General features: G+C 28.0%; 4 protein-coding genes across 10 annotated transcripts in view; 2 read left to right on the top strand and 2 right to left on the bottom strand.

Moving 5' to 3' along the window:
* The window catches only part of LOC122533984 (chitooligosaccharidolytic beta-N-acetylglucosaminidase), a 48068-nt gene extending 36069 nt beyond the window's left edge, over positions 1–11999 (bottom strand). For 2 of the 4 annotated variants that reach the window (XM_043664224.1, XM_043664222.1), the window contains exons 1-6: positions 11715–11999; positions 9633–10041; positions 2139–2585; positions 1526–2037; positions 1097–1227; positions 731–957 (exon numbers count right to left, since the gene is read on the bottom strand). In XM_043664224.1, coding sequence (XP_043520159.1) covers positions 731–957; positions 1097–1227; positions 1526–2037; positions 2139–2585; positions 9633–10041; positions 11715–11785 — 1797 coding nt within the window. In that variant the 5' untranslated portion in view covers positions 11786–11999. The remainder of the gene's footprint in view (positions 1–730; positions 958–1096; positions 1228–1525; positions 2038–2138; positions 2586–9632; positions 10042–11714) is intronic. The other 2 variants (XM_043664225.1, XM_043664223.1) reach the window with 1 other exon arrangement.
* Positions 3854–6393, top strand: LOC122533985. The gene is made up of 3 exons (XM_043664226.1): positions 3854–4170; positions 5362–5463; positions 5814–6393. Exons 1-3 carry the CDS (start codon positions 4062–4064, stop codon positions 6032–6034), a joined length of 432 nt encoding a protein of 143 aa, XP_043520161.1. The 5' UTR covers positions 3854–4061; the 3' UTR covers positions 6035–6393.
* A 419-nt stretch (positions 12000–12418) lies between the features above and the next one.
* LOC122533974 (mediator of RNA polymerase II transcription subunit 10) lies at positions 12419–13609 on the bottom strand. The gene is made up of 3 exons (XM_043664197.1): positions 13305–13609; positions 12960–13043; positions 12419–12696 (listed from the first exon to the last, which is right to left on the bottom strand). Exons 1-3 carry the CDS (start codon positions 13424–13426, stop codon positions 12507–12509), a joined length of 396 nt encoding a protein of 131 aa, XP_043520132.1. The 5' UTR covers positions 13427–13609; the 3' UTR covers positions 12419–12506.
* A 41-nt stretch (positions 13610–13650) lies between these two features.
* On the top strand, positions 13651–15465 carry LOC122533973 (epimerase family protein SDR39U1). 4 transcript variants are annotated; one of them, XM_043664192.1, is made up of 7 exons: positions 13651–13692; positions 14116–14146; positions 14242–14348; positions 14418–14688; positions 14774–15039; positions 15116–15229; positions 15296–15465. In XM_043664192.1, exons 1-7 carry the CDS (start codon positions 13666–13668, stop codon positions 15407–15409), a joined length of 930 nt encoding a protein of 309 aa, XP_043520127.1. In that variant the 5' UTR covers positions 13651–13665; the 3' UTR covers positions 15410–15465. The 4 variants fall into 4 exon arrangements, with proteins under 4 accessions (XP_043520127.1, XP_043520129.1, XP_043520128.1 ...); XM_043664194.1 differs by lacking the exon at positions 13651–13692 and adding an exon at positions 13733–13761; XM_043664193.1 differs by lacking the exon at positions 13651–13692 and adding an exon at positions 13847–13862.
* Positions 15466–16294: the final 829 nt, after the last annotated feature.

Here is a 16294-nt window from a genome sequence, read left to right as displayed (position 1 = left end):
ACCCGAAGCTAAAATTTTATATTTTAGGAAACTGGTGCTTTTCGAAACTACAGACAAAATTTTTTCACGGCAGAATCTACCATAAATTTAAAGATTAAAGTCTATCTTTTACAATTTGCAGTATGATTTTTTTTTTTATTTTATTGACTTTTAAATGAAAAGTATGCATTCAGAAATACCAAGATATAGTATGAGAATATTGAACCATCGAACTTGTACTTTACATGTATGTTCAGTACATGTGTATATAGTGATAAAATAACAAGGGGACAATACTAATGTTTAAACATGTATGAATCATATACATATTTAAGATATATTCATTCATTTATATGTATATGATCCTTTAATTTTAGACGTCAATTATGTGCTGTTGAGAACTGGAAAAATGGCCCATGAAAAGAATGCGAGTTTCAGATAGAATCAATACAATCTTAACCCGGGATTACCCACCTGGGGGTCTAGCGCAGGTACATCCCGGCGACTAGACCTTCACGTGGGTAATCCCGGGTTAAATACACTTATTGGTTGAAAGTGTAACGTAAACAAATAAGATTATGACTATGAATGAGTGAGAGAACTATTCCCGTTGTCTCTCTATCATCCCGCGAGATTTTTTTTTTTTTATAAAAATCAGCAGTCAGAAATGAGGCAAAAAAGAGAAAAGAGGAAGGAGAAAAAGATAGAAGTAAACAAATTTTTTCATCAATTTTCTAAAGATAGATTATACCTGACAGAGGCCTTGATTCTGCGAACACCATTCAGGTTGCAAACTTTCAGCAGAAATTCCTCTTTTTACGAGTCGTTCTCTATGCCTGAGCATTCTTTGTTCTGCATGGATCCAAGTTGAACTGGGCTCTGCCCACAATCTCTCAGCAAATGCCGCGGCTCTAGGCCAAATTTTTGCATCAATTGACGCGCTATCGACTTGTTCCGTCCAAAGAGCTGTTTCACCTCCTATTTATATATATATATACATATATACTAATTCGCTTACTTTCGTACTTATATATATATATATACACGATGAAAGCTTAATCGAATATTATAGTCATAGCAATATAATCTTTATAGTTTAACGTAAAAAAATATTTACCTAATATGAGATGTCTTTTACTTTCGAGATGTTGCAATTTAATTATTTTCAATGGAGAATTATCATAAATGATCTGCCATCCTTTGTAAGGAGCACACCAATTATTACCTTCCCCTATCCATGCTGAAAAACTAATAGAAAAAGCATAAACGAAAGAAAAAATGAAGAATACTAAAATCGAATACTAAGAATATATTGTTGAATTTCTTACAAAGAAATTGAAAGTAACGATTCGAGAATAGCTTTCAATGTCTACATATGAGAGAAATTAGGTCGCAAAACGAATGACAAGAATTGCACTGCTAGAACCGAGTTCCGTAAGAATATGTTTTATATTTTTTCATGAATATCGAGAAGAAAAATTATCCTGACTCTGTGCAAGAATGGTTGCTTAACAATATTATAATTTGAAAATACTTATTTACCTACCCACAATCTAAATAAAGAGCGTCGTAATTAGAAATAATTAATTTAAAATTATTTCGTAACAATGTGCCAATAGTAATATCATGTTTGGTTGTCCATACTTGAATGATATATTTCGCAGGATCTAAATATTTAATATTTTCTTCATTGGTTAAACCACTAGACCATAAAATAATAGATATGTCCTTTCCATCATTAGCAATTTTCAACTTGTCCATTGCTTTTTGTTGGAAATAATGCCAAAGCATGTAGAAATTTGATTCGGATAGATCCCAATTTTTAACTGTTTGCATCCAATTTGTAATAACAGCTGAAGAATTCCAACAATTTATATTCACTTCATCTCCACCCATATGAAATAGATCCGACTGAAAATCCTGAATCATGTCTTTATATATTCCTTCGAGAATTTCGTATACTTTTTCGCTAGTGGGATTCAACTGGCCACAAGGTGGCTCAACACAGTAATTTGTCCACGGTTCTGCTTTAAAACAAACAATTGTATCATTTTCGACCTAAAAGTAGTGAGATCATTAAAAATAAATTTTCTTTTTCATCTTCATTTCTTCTTGCATGTTTTTTACATGGATGAAAAAAATTAAAGAAAATCAATTACCCACTGCCATCCTTCTCCTACATGGGCTGGGGCATCAAATTCAGGTAGTACTCTAACACCACGAATAAGACCGTATTCAACAATTTCTTTCACATCTTCTTGATTGTAAATCTTGTCAGTTGCATAAGAACCAAATTTGGAAAATTCTGGCCATGTCTTGCTAACATAGGGAAAACTGTGTGAATCTGTAATGTGCCAATGTAAAGTATTTAACTTCGACATAGCCATACCGTCGATCGTTCGCAATATTGACGTCTTGTCAATGAAATTTCGGCTAGTATCCAATAATACGCCACGATAAGAATACACAGGACCATCAATAATCGATATTTCGTTCGGAATTTGAATCTGATTTCGTAAATCGTCGAAAACGATCAACTGACTCAATGTTTCCAAACCATGTCGTATACCGAAATATGATTTCGCTGTGATCGTGACTTCCAATTTCTATACGGTATAAAAAAAAAATAAGTATGAGAAAATAAGTTGTTTTATTAAATATAAAATTACGTCAGTAATTCAAATTCGTCAACAAACAAAATCTATTCCAAAATACCAATTATCTTCATATAAAGTTATTATCATTTCGTGCATATGCATATGCGCGTGTATAGTGTGTGTGTATGTTTGTATTGTAAAAATCGATTTAACATAATCGATTGCTTATACTGAATGCGTTTTTTGATCATTGGACAAATGTGACAAGAATTAGCAAAGTTGAAAATAATGGACGATTGGCAATATGTTCATGTGATTTGTTATATTTGATATTCATGTATGTACATTGTTCAGGATGTGTATTGATACTCTCAACGTCTGTTTTTTAGTATAAATACATATAAAATCAACGCACAATGCAATACAATATTGAAAAGAATGCACGTTCTTGGTGAGTTTTAAATCAGTCTCCACTGAAGCAACGAATAACTTTCTATCGCCTCTTGTCGTTTTTCATAATATTTCCGACAAATACCAATTTATAAACTACGTTCACACTGAAATAACAATGAGAAATTTTTGTTTCATGTTCTATATATCTTGAAAAAATCACATGTAATTCGTGTTTGCAGCGATAAATATCACTGCTTGTCTATTTCCACTTTGAACGGTAAAGATAAAAAAAAATAGAAAACGTGCAGTAACGCGTGGTAATAGAAACAAATGTTCCTTTAGTATGTATGTACTTAATAAATGTCGCCTTGAAATCGAAATATTCTTCAAATTATATTGCTTCAGCGTGAACAGAATGTTTCTACGTTTTTATATAATAATGAAGAAATTTCTTTTTGCTTCTTGTTGCTACATGTCCCAGTAAACATCGACTGACAGTTTATTCCAAGTTACCAACGTGGCTGAAAAAGACCTGCTTCTTACAGTATAGTAAAGTAAATGAATACAATAAAGAAGAAAAATATGAGTTCGACCAAGCTTAAATTGACAGAAATTCGGAGGCATTCGTCTTCGTGAATATGTTGAAACAAAATTACTTGTTAACAGATGGGCGACATTTTAAAAATTTCCGTTGACCATTTAAAAATGTTATCAAGTACAGAGATTATTAGAATATCTAATTCAAAGTGTAAATTTGTTAGTTAAATTAAGATCTTTATCTATAGGAGACTTATATCATTTACTAATGTACCTATTTAAAATTTCGAAACAAACAATATCCAAAATTATATTTAACACATTACTGACGTGTTACTCGTGTTTCGCGTGCCGTCTGTTACGGATGAATCACGAGATAACTCGGGTTTTCTACATTTTGTCTATTTAGGTGTTTATATCAGTAGTCAATGTATTAAACTCGATTGTCTTCATGTTTTTTTTTTTTTTTTTTTTTGCTTATTTACCGGTTTTGATTGCATTTTGGTAATTCGAATAATCGCTATCTTCGTCTTCAAATTCCTCGTGCTTTTAGAAATGACCTCTTTCAGAAAACGGAAGGAAATGAACGAAACTGAAATATTTTCGGAAGTTTTTGACGATAATTTATCAGATGTTCCTAGTGAGAATGAAAATGTGGATGACTGTGTGAATGGATGTTTTGATCAGAAACCGAATCGGTATTACGGATACCGGTATTTTTAGGTTACTATTCGATTACGTTTGATGAAACCAAAATGGTGCGAATACCGGTATTATGCTATCAAAACGATGTTAGGTCGGTAGATGTACTTCGGTATAATACCGATATAATACCGGTAAATAAAATATTAATATATTAGAAAAGGAAAAGGAGACAATGATTAAATGTTTTCATAAAGCTGCCGATAGTAAATTTGATGACGCTTATACACGCTTATACACATTATTTATTATTTCTAATATTAATTACAATGATTAAATGTTTTCATAAAGCTGCCGATAGTAAATTTGATGACGCTTATACACGCTTATTTATTATTTCTAATATTAATTCAACGTTGTATCTCCATATAATATGAGACACGATACTTTTACTCAATTTTAAAAGATGACCGATTTCTCGATACGCTTTTCCTTTTTGAAAAATGACTAATTGTCGTACGTCAATAAATCGAAAGAAGAGTTAAAACAACTAATCGTAGAATGGAAGAATATTCCGCTAAATTACTCAAAAAAAATTACTAATATGCCTAAGCGTCTGCGATATATTATTGAAATTAAGGGCTATCTAACAAAATATTAATTATTGTTTATGTTAACAATTTTTAGGTTCAAATATTATAGTTCTTCAAATGTCCGAATATTTTTGCCACGCTACATTTCGACATAGTTTCAGTTTATTGTTTGATATTAAGAAAAGTATGTGCAATAAATAAATAAAATTTATGTTACTATAAACTATAATGAATGTTCTATTATATTATTAAAAAATTAATCCAAATTTACTATTATAAACAATCGAAATCCACAACAATATTTTGAATAGCATGATGTCCGAATATTAATAAAAATCACTGTACGTAGAAAATGAAAAATGTGTTTTCGTCAATAAAGCGGTACCGTACCGGTATATATTTTACTGGTATTTTTACCGTGGACATCAAATACCGATAAAATACGTATGAAAATACTGGTATGACCGTCTTATACCGGTATTAAAACCGATTTCCCAAATAGTGGTTATATTACGATAATATAGGAGCAAATACCGGTATAATACCTAAACCTCACAATATTTCGGTTTTAGTCTCTGAATATAATACCTATACCTCAAAATATTTCGGTTTTCAGTCTGGTTTTGATGGTTGTGAGGACGATTCTAGTGACAGTGACATTATTAGACCTGTAAAGAAGCGTAAGGTAGCAGTGCTTTCAAATGATTCCGACACTAACGAAGGTAATTCTGTTCTAGTGAATAATTTGTTTTGTCATTCAATTAATATTCCACCACGCTTACAAGGAGTTGGTCATCCTGGGGTTATTACATTTCCATCTCAGTGTGACTCTGTAGCCTCTGTAGCCTGATGTTTGGTGATGACTTGTTTGAAATGTTTTGCAAGAAGTTGTGTACTTATCATGATCAAACCTCAGTGAAACGTAAAACATCACCTAAAGCACTCAAGTGATCTCCTGTTACACACAAAGACATGAAGAATTCCTTGGCCTAATTCTTCTAATGGGACAAAAGATAGCTGGAAAGATTATTAGTCAACAGATCCTCTAATAGTTACCTCTATATTTTCACAGACTATGAGCCACTAGATTTGAGCAAATATGGACATTCTGGCACTTTAATGATAACACGACAATGGACAATAGAGACTCTAAGAGACTCTTCAAAATTCAACCTGGATTATTTCCTCCATAAATTCAAGACAATATACAGAGCAAAGCAACAGTTGTTTTTGGACAAGGGAATAATTCCATGGAGAGGACACCTAAGGTTTCGAACCCTGCAAAGATTATAAGTATATTTACTTGTTAGGCTGGTGTGCGAGAGTGACACAGGTTATATCTGCAATATGGAGATTTACACTGGTGAATGGAAAAAATTGGAAGATATTGTTAGAAGAAACATCAGAATGATATCAACAATTCATGACACTTCTGTCTCAAATACAGGAAAGAAAAATAGAGAAACTGGAGAGGATATAGTAAAACATGTGTGTATAAATCAATACAATGACCACATGAAAGGAATTGATCAGTACCTTTTATATTATTCTATTCTAACGAAAACAATGAAATGGACAAAAAAAGTCATCCTTTATCTCATAAACTGTGGACTTTTCAATTGTTTTAGAATCTACAATGCCCTGAATCTAGAGAAAAAAATAAAGTATAAGCAGTTTCTCCTTTTGGTGGCAAAATAGTGGATTACTAACAATGATAATGAAGGCTCTCTGGCAACAGAGAGAGATATATCTAGTTCTTCTTCTGGTGATACAGGGAGAGCACTACAAATAGATCCACCTAAAAGGTTGTCGGGTGACATGAAGTAACATGAACTTGTGTCTACTTCAAGCAATGGAAAAAGGAAATTTCCTACCAGAGCTTGTAAAGTTTGTGCTGCCATGACATGAATGTCACATGAAGAAGTGAAACGAGGTATATATGCAAATTTTGTATGGTTCCTCTTCATGGAGAAAAATGTTTTACGCAGTACCTTGAAAAAGTACTAGGAACTTTTTTTATATATAGGCTTTATATTAAATACAATATATGAAATAATTGGAACTATAAAGGATAAGGTCTCCTCGATAAATCAAACCAAAGAGTTCAGGGATAATTTTTGCATTGTCTATGTGTCTCAATGTAGTGCTAACTGCATACTAACAATAGTAATGTGTAACAAAGGAACAGATCAAACAAATGGCACTACAGGACATAAGAGTGTATTTTTTTGTATTTGATGTACTGTATTACTTCTTTTGTACATTATTATAGATTATGTTGATTATTTTTGCATCTAGTTCATAATTTCATCAAGATTATAAAAGGTAGTAATTTTGCATCACAACATGCATCAAATTATTGTTTCTTAATGTGAAATAATATTTTATATTCAAACACTAAAAGTTTAAAATAAATATTATAAAAATGATGAAATTGATGAGATATAAACTCATTTATAGTTGACTGCAAAAAAGCAGCCTGTCGGGAAAATACGCGGCCATTAGGATAAGTTGAAAAAAAAAAATCCGGTCTTTAATGTGTTAAGACATGTGACACAACTGTGAAGATTCTGCAGTACGCTACAAATTACAATGCATTCTACAAATATCAAGCGACAAAGAGGAACATTTGTTACATACTAAAGAAACATTTGTTCTGTTGCAAATATTTCTGTTACGAATGGTAAACATGCGGCAGCATGTTTTTTGCTTTTCTTTTTTACCGGTTGGAACTTGCTTCTTGCAACTTTGCTAGTGACAACGAAGTTTGTCATTGGCAACAGAAACAGAAAAAAATTTGGAGAAAGATTTGGCTACAAATAGCGACATTTTCAAGATACAATTCAGCAATCAATGTGTTTTCAGTCATCTTTTGACAAATTCTGAAGAAAGAAACATATGCCGTGTAGCTATTTGCATAAGAATTAATTTATTGAATTATTCTTAAGCTGACATATTTGTCAGAATATTTTGTGTTATTAATAAATTACAAGTAAATGCAATAGGACTCCATATAATGTGGTATTCATGTAACTCGCGTAACACAATATATTAATTAGTATCAGATCCTCCTGTAACACAATTGTAAAATTGCGTAAGATTTTTTAGATGTTAATTTCCTTTTTCAACAATAATATAACTCGTATTTGAAAGTTTATATTTGCTTTTAAAACTATTATTTTTTCAAATCAAGCTGTCACGTAGGTATCATCCAATATCCGATCTTTGTCTATACTTTTTAACACTTCGAAATCGCATGATTTCAATCGACATAATGAGAAAAACGAGAAACAATTAAAACGATTGATTTTGTATCTATTTTTAACGTATTGCACGTTACTATTAATGTATGAAAATTTTAGTTATAAATGATAAATAATAAACAATAAATAATATTTAATAATTGATAATAACAGTTAATTTTATTATTTTAATTAATTAATTTTTAAACTAACAAGTAAATGCAAGTAAATGCAGTAACTTTATATTTAAGTAGTTATTTAAATAAAAATTTTTTTAAATAATATTCAATACTGTATGACTCAAAAATTATAATTTGTACATTAACTTTTATACAATTGAGCCGTTTATTTTAAAAATGGTCTAAGTCCATTTTTCAAAAAAATCAAGCTAGCTGTTTTAATATTTACATTTCTATGTTATGTTTTCATTTTAAACAAATTGTAACTAATATATTTAAAATTACTAAGATTTTGTACACAAAAAATTAGCTGGTTAATAGAATAATAAAGCTATACTTTATTTTGAAAGTCTCATTTTAATAGTTATGAGGTTATTGATACGAAGTATATTATGAAGTATATTGTATCCTTCAGGAATATTACGAAATATAAAAAGGGTCGAAAAAATAACTTCATAAATACAATGATGGATTGAAAACGAGAGGATTTCATTTTAACTAAACCTCTGGAGGACGAGGTTTTTAGAAAGTTAAAAAATACTAATAGAGAAAGAATAAATTGGTTAAAAATATATTGGATGCGATTTTTGAAACATATAACTGAATTATATAAAATATTCTATAAAACATCAATGAATGAGAATGCACTATTCAAAATTCTGGATTTATTATCGCGTCGGGGCAGACCAAGAAACTTTAATAATATTGAATTGACACTATTGTACAAAAATGTAAGACCAATCACAATACTAAAATACACCGATATAATGGACTTATTACAATACCATCTGTACATCATAATTATTTTAAATCTTTCCCGCATACGCAAACTGGGAAAGAATGAATTATAAATTACAAAATATTACTTGAATGTAACATTTCTTTAATAGTGAATAAAAGTTGGATATTTTTTAATTTTATAACACAAAATTGTATATATTTTTTTTATTTTAAAGAAATTTTATTTTTTCAAGGGAGTTTTAAAAATTAATATTTTACTAATTGGTCATCAATTGAAAGTGGCTTAGATCCATTTACAGCCATCAAAAACGTTATTTTCTAAACAATATTTATCATACTAATCGGGTTGATAAATGGTAGAAACACAAAAATATTATACTACCATGTTATTAGTTATATTTTTAAATCTGTTAAAATGCAAACCATTAAAATTTCAAAAATAAATGGACTTGAGCCATTTCTAAAATAAACGGCTCAATTAAAACAACTTTGTCCACTATTATGTGATAGTTATTTCTACAGGAAATTAATTGTGTTATTTCAAAAAGGATTTATTTTAGTTTCTATATCATGAATTTACAACGCAGAATATACATACATATATATATGCATCATCCACGTTATAAGAGATCCGACTGCATTAACTATGATCAGATGAAATTAACTATGACCACAATTATATGAAACGATAAAGAAAAAAACTTTCCATAAAAGAATTACCAAGCTCACCGTTTTATCCATTTGTATTACAGTTAAATTGTAGCTTTCATCTGTGTGCAAAGTCAATTTAATGTTGTTCATTTCGAGATAGCCTTTGCATCGAATAAGCATTTCCATTCCGCCAGCATTTGCTAATTTACCGCCAATATTTTTCACAATGTTCTTCAATAAAACTATATTTCTTTCAAGAAGATATTTAATTTGAGTTCCAGATTGTACGTCATCTAACATAATTTTGTCTGGATCAAATTGGACCATATTTTTGCTCAAAGATAGATGACCAGTTGGTTTTGGCCACAGAGAACTGGATGCATCACAAAACAATTCGCATACTTCCAATGAAGTGGGATTAGTCACTTCCTTTGTAATGAATTCCTTCTTACACAAGCCACCCTTGCATTCATAATGCCATGGTGAACTGTGATCAAAATTAATCAATTTTCTCTTTCCTTTTTTCCTTCTTCATAAATATATATTTTTTTGCATATTCTTTTATGAAAAAAAATTAAATAGTGCAAAACAAAATAGAAAAGGAGATATATATTCATGTGTAAAAATACACAGTAGCGGACAAAAATTACTTTCAATAGATTATTACACTATATAATGAATACTAACTAATAAATATGTAATTCATAACTTACTATTACAGGTACACTATATTTTTGACCAATCCTAAACATTTAATAATACTACAATATTTAATAGTTCCATAATTTATAACCTTCTAAAATATATATAAAGAAATAATCTATATATTTATTGTCAATGAAAAATTTATAAGAAATATTCAAACATTTAATGTTTCAAATAAATTGAGCTATAACATAATTCAGTTAATATAACTAAATTGCAAATTTTTATGCATTTATGAAAAATTGAAAGATATAAAAATATAGTACTATTATATCACATTATTATATACTATTAATATTCAATATTATATTATATTAATTAGATTAATATTTAAAGCAGGATGCTGGTTTAATTTTTAATAGATGAAACAAATTTCTACATTTCCATTTATCAAAATATGAAACTGTATAAAAATCGGCAGCTTAAATGTAACATCAAATTTATAACAATTCTAATAATATTTAAATACATAAAGCTAGCAATGTACGGTCAGAAAAGAGAGAGAGAGAGAGAGAGAGANGAGAGAGAGAGAGAGAGAGAGAGAGAGAGAGAGAGAGAGAGAGAGAGAGAGAGTGTCTCCAAGAAAAAATATTTTTGCTAACAGAAAGATTTGAAACAGCTTATATAAACAAAGATGATAAGATGAAATTTAAAAAAATTCAATTCTATTACAATAGACCAAAAATAAATCCCTCAAAAATTATAGTAAAAATGAACTGGCGCATTCAAAGATATCTCAGCTTACCTTGTTGATAATCTACAATTACATTAGTGTACAGACAGTTTGAAGACAAGTTAGTATACGATATATAATACGATAATCTATCAAAAACGTATTAAACTTTTGTCCGCTACTGTATATATGTATATAATAAAGATTAATAATTATAATAACGTGAATAACTCTTGAACTATTAAAAAATTAATACGATCTAAAATATTGATACGTATTTTTGTGTTCGATTTTATATAATTTTCTATTTGCTATTATCCATGATCTACGACATATGTAGGTGCCACGTATCGTGTACCTGTTGCTTTCACTATACAAATTAAAATGAGACAAATCTCTCTCCTTCATCTATTTTCAATTTCGATTTTCAATAAAGAGTGATTGCATTGAATTATGATTTTCGAACTTTTGTGTATTAATTCTAAATATTTCTTTGTTCTATTGATATTATATATAATTATCGATTTATTATATATTACAAATTAATATAAATTAGTAACTATAAACAATAAAAAAATTGTTATAAAAAAGAAAATTATAGTGTTCAAGAATTTTATAATTTATAAAATACCTAAGTGACTTAAAACTACATTCTTTTATATACTATAATCTCTGTATTAATAAAGTTGATCAAAAAGATACTTCTTACTAACTTATTTAAGTTTTACTAACTTATTTAAAAATTTTATCCAATAAATATAAAGAATCACTGTAAAACTTACTTATATGATTTTTGAATATTGTCACTTGTACTAACTTTTGCAACAAATACGATAAACAACAAAACAATCATAATGATACTTTGTATACTTTATTCGTGCAGATTCGTCTTTCAAATGACTGAATACGCTTTCATTTAAGTGATTTTATCCGCTTCAGGTTATAAACTAAATCCATTTTGATTGGACAAAAGATCACGAAGTGGGGTGTATGGCATATGGGGTATAAATTCGAAACCAAATTCATTTAATGAAAAAGAAGTTAATAACATTTAACTTTAATCTAAATTATAATCTAATTTGTTCAATAATTTTTTAAAAAATAATATTTAAAGACAATCATGATTTAATTTTTCATTGATATAATCATTTAAATTGATTATTGACAATAAGTTGTTATTCTAAAATTTATGTCATCATAAGATTGCGAATTTCTATAAAAATTCATATTTTTGCGAAAGTATTTTGAAAAATAGAATTTAGATAGAGGTTTATTTCATCATTAATTAAATATTCTCACAGATATTATATTTTTCATGTTCTATATGTTTCTATGTACATTGTATTTTTAAATTTTTTATAAATGCATAAAAATCCACATTCTATTTATTACATACAATATAACTGTTACAATTATGTTTTAATAATATTCATAAAATGTTTCATAAAAATATAATCCATTAGATATTTTTTTTTAATATTTATTATAATAAATATTTATTGTACAAGTAATTAGGATATAGTAAAAAAATTAACAATGAAACATTGTGTTATCCTGTATCATGCACCTTTGGTTCATTCATCACCACGTATAGCTCTATATTTAGCCAACTCATGTGGGAAAACTCTAGTTAATTCTACAAGCATGTTTGCTTTAAATTTTCTATAAGCATCAATCTTTCCTTTTACTTGTTCATTCTTAGTTAATGCCTTTTCTATGCAATCCTTGGTATACAATTGTGGATTTCTTCCTTGATCAATGTAACTAAAATCATATAAATATGAAAATTATATAAACATGAAAATCATGCAGATATAATAAATCCTTCATTATGAATAGCAAATTTTTATGCATTTATAAATTTTTCAAAATATAACTGAAGAAATAGTATTTAAAGAAAATTTATCTTATAATGTGTACTTTAAAGAATTTAGATATATTTATTATATACATCTTTGCAATTTTCATAAATGCATAAAATAAATGTACGATTTAGCTGTGAAAATTAAATCTGTTTTGATAGTTACTCAAAAACCTCCAAAGGTACATGAACATCTTGAACTTGAGACTTAAGCTTATCTATTTCTTGTAAACCATTTACTAAACCTTGACTGAAACATAAAAGTATGAAAATAAAGAAATTTATGTTGCAACATATACGTATATATAAATATTGAAACAATAATTAACACTGACTTAAATTTTTACACTTTTAATATTATTAAAAGTTATTTGTTTTAAAATTTTTTTACAAATAATAACACTTTTAAGTGACATTTTTTTCCGATTAAATATATTTGGTTAATCCAACGATATTGAATATATATGTAACAAAAAGAATAATAAAAGACTACTATATACATATTACTCACATTTTTTGATTCAGTACATTTTGTCCTTGTGGTTGAAAATCACTTACTATAATACGTATTTGCCTAACATTTTCAATAAAAAGCTCCAATTGAGTTTCCAAATTTTCTAACGCAGACGCCATATTTCATACTTCTTGTACATCTATACTTCGTCCGTATTGAATATTAATATTACCTGTTCTCTCAGTAAGCGGATGCAAATATGCCAACACTAACGCCGCCAATCGTTCTTAGTTCTTAATAAAAACTAATCTGGTTCCTCTCTAGTATTCCTTATTCTATTATGTTATTCTTGCTCTTAGTCATTTGTGATACCATAGTATATATATATGAACATACACATGTGCATATAAGTATACGCATGCGCATATTGTATTTTTGTGATTGTGTATATATCGTACATTATACATACTATATATATATATATATATATAAATAGGCACTCAATATACAAATTGTACTGTGAATTTTAATCATAATTGCTTATTGTCTTATTATCGTGCATATATATATATATTTATATATACATACACAAACTACAAAATTGAGTTTCAAATTGTACAATAAGAATAAACTTCATAGTTTTCAAACCTTTGTTAAATAACTAACATTTACAAGAATTTAAAAAAGAAACATATAAAATAATTAAAAAAATAAGATAGAATGAATAACATACAAATAAATAAATAGTGAAAAAAATATTTTAGTTGAATTTATCTTGTAATCGATGATAATTTAATAAAACTAGTTATAGTGATAATTCTACATTATTGTACTTGTATATAATACTATAATATATTTTTACTTTTAGAATAACATGACGCTAAAACACGTAGTTATAGGCAAGTTTATTTTCTCATTCAACAAACTTAAAATAAATTTTTGGAATCACATCAATTAATAGGTTACACTGGTTGAGGTTATGTATTTCTCCCAGGTGGTGGTACAGGTTTTATTGGGACACAGATAGTAAATTTGTTATCTCATAAAGGTATTTCTTATACATGTATTTCTCGTATGCCTGGCCCTAATCGAATTTCATGGGTAAGACAAATTAAATACAATTATGCTATATAATATTACTAATTTCATATTGTAATAAAAAATTTATAGCATGATTTGGAGTGTTATGGTTTACCTGAAAATACAACTGCTGTAATTAATGTTGCTGGTCAGAACATACTTGATCCAAAACAGCGATGGTCAGAAGGATTTAAACAAAATGTTATAAATAGCCGAGTAGAGACAACAAAATCTTTAGCCAAAGCTATAACATGTACAAAAGCTAATGCTTTTGTAACAATCTCTGGAGTGTCTTATTATAAACCAAATAACAAAGAATATACTGAAGAAAGTAAATGTGAAAAATATGATTTCCTATCAGGTAAATCTTTAATTTAGTGTCGGTACATATTTGTACATTAAAAATTATTTTAATACAGTAATTACATCGTTTCAAATTGTATCAGAACTCTGTCATGAATGGGAGGCAGCTGCGCAACTTCCAAAAGATAGTAATATCAGACAGACCACAATTAGGTCAGGAGTTGTATTAGGAAAAACTGGTGGTATGATTAAACAAATATATTTGCCATTTTTCTTTGGCTTGGGTGGTCCTATTGCTAATGGAAATCAATATATGCCATGGATACATATATCAGATTTAGTAAATTTATTTTTATTTTCAATTGAAAACAAAACTGTGCATGGTATATTAAATGGTGTTGCTCCCCAGGTAATTAATTGAAATTAACTGAAACTTCAACAGGTATAAATTAAATAAGTATAATTAGTAAGTGAATTATTTACAGATTATAACAAATAAAGAATTTACTAATGCATTTGCATCTGTGATACGAAGGCCTGCATGTATTCCTGTGCCACGCATTTTTTTGAATAGCATTTTCAGTAAAGAACGTGCGAAAGTTAGTACACAATACATATTTTGTTATATTCTGTTGCAACTAATAATTATATCAATTTGGTTTTAGATTATGCTAGAGGGACAGAAAGTTATTCCTAAACGTGTCAAAGAATTAGGATTTCAATACCAATATGTTGATATTAATTGTGCTTGTGCTGAAGTAATTGGCAAAAATAAATAATTATAAATTAAGATTAAAGAATTAACTGAAATAATGTATATATATTTTAAAATTAATATTGATTCTTGACTGCATTAATTTATACAATATATTAATTTATGTATATTTATAATCATATCCTGCCATGTATAAAAAACAAGAATAATTTATTTATTAATTTTTCCCAAATTTTTTTTCTTTTTTTTTGCAAAATGCATATATGTATATTGGATTTTTTCTTTTTCTAAGGAAAACAAACAAATAATGAAATTCTGATACATTTATTAACATCAAATTTCATAATAATAATCGTACACTTTTAATATGCAATACATTTTTTATTAATAATTTTATTTTTGTTTTCATTTATGTCGTATCTTCCAAATACATATATTCAAAATATTTTTTTTATATCAAAATTATAATCAAATTTTACATTAAATATCAGATATATTATAGATTTTAACTTTTTACAAATGTGAATTTTTCTAGTTTTCATTAAAACTATAATTTAAAATTTTAAGAAATGTATTTCCATAATAATTACATATGTATATTTCCATAATAAGTGACATTACATTTTACAATTGAAGTATTGAAGTATTGAAGTATATGAGTTATTAAAACTTTAACAATGTTTTTCAATAGAACAGTTCATTTTCAATCCATAATTTTGACTTCTATGTTTGATGAATGAGATGCAATGATAAAAAATTTCACCTTGAAGTTCAAGGTCAAAATCAATTTTGCAGCAAGATTTTCGTATTGTCACCAATTCAGGATGTAGATTATACAAGTCGTGATATAAATTTCGTTCTACCCTATATATAGTTAGTGAGATCATTATGTCACGTCTCAGACGAAGGCTTCTGGCAGTTAAAGAGTGAAAGCGCTCAACGTCTGGGC

Source organism: Frieseomelitta varia, unplaced genomic scaffold (assembly GCF_011392965.1).
Source record: "Frieseomelitta varia isolate USP_RPSP 00005682 unplaced genomic scaffold, Fvar_1.2 scaffold_564, whole genome shotgun sequence".
Classification (NCBI taxonomy): Eukaryota; Metazoa; Arthropoda; class Insecta; order Hymenoptera; family Apidae; genus Frieseomelitta; species Frieseomelitta varia.
The sequence above is the reverse complement of the archived record's forward strand: the minus strand, read 5'-3'. Positions and strand labels throughout refer to the sequence as shown.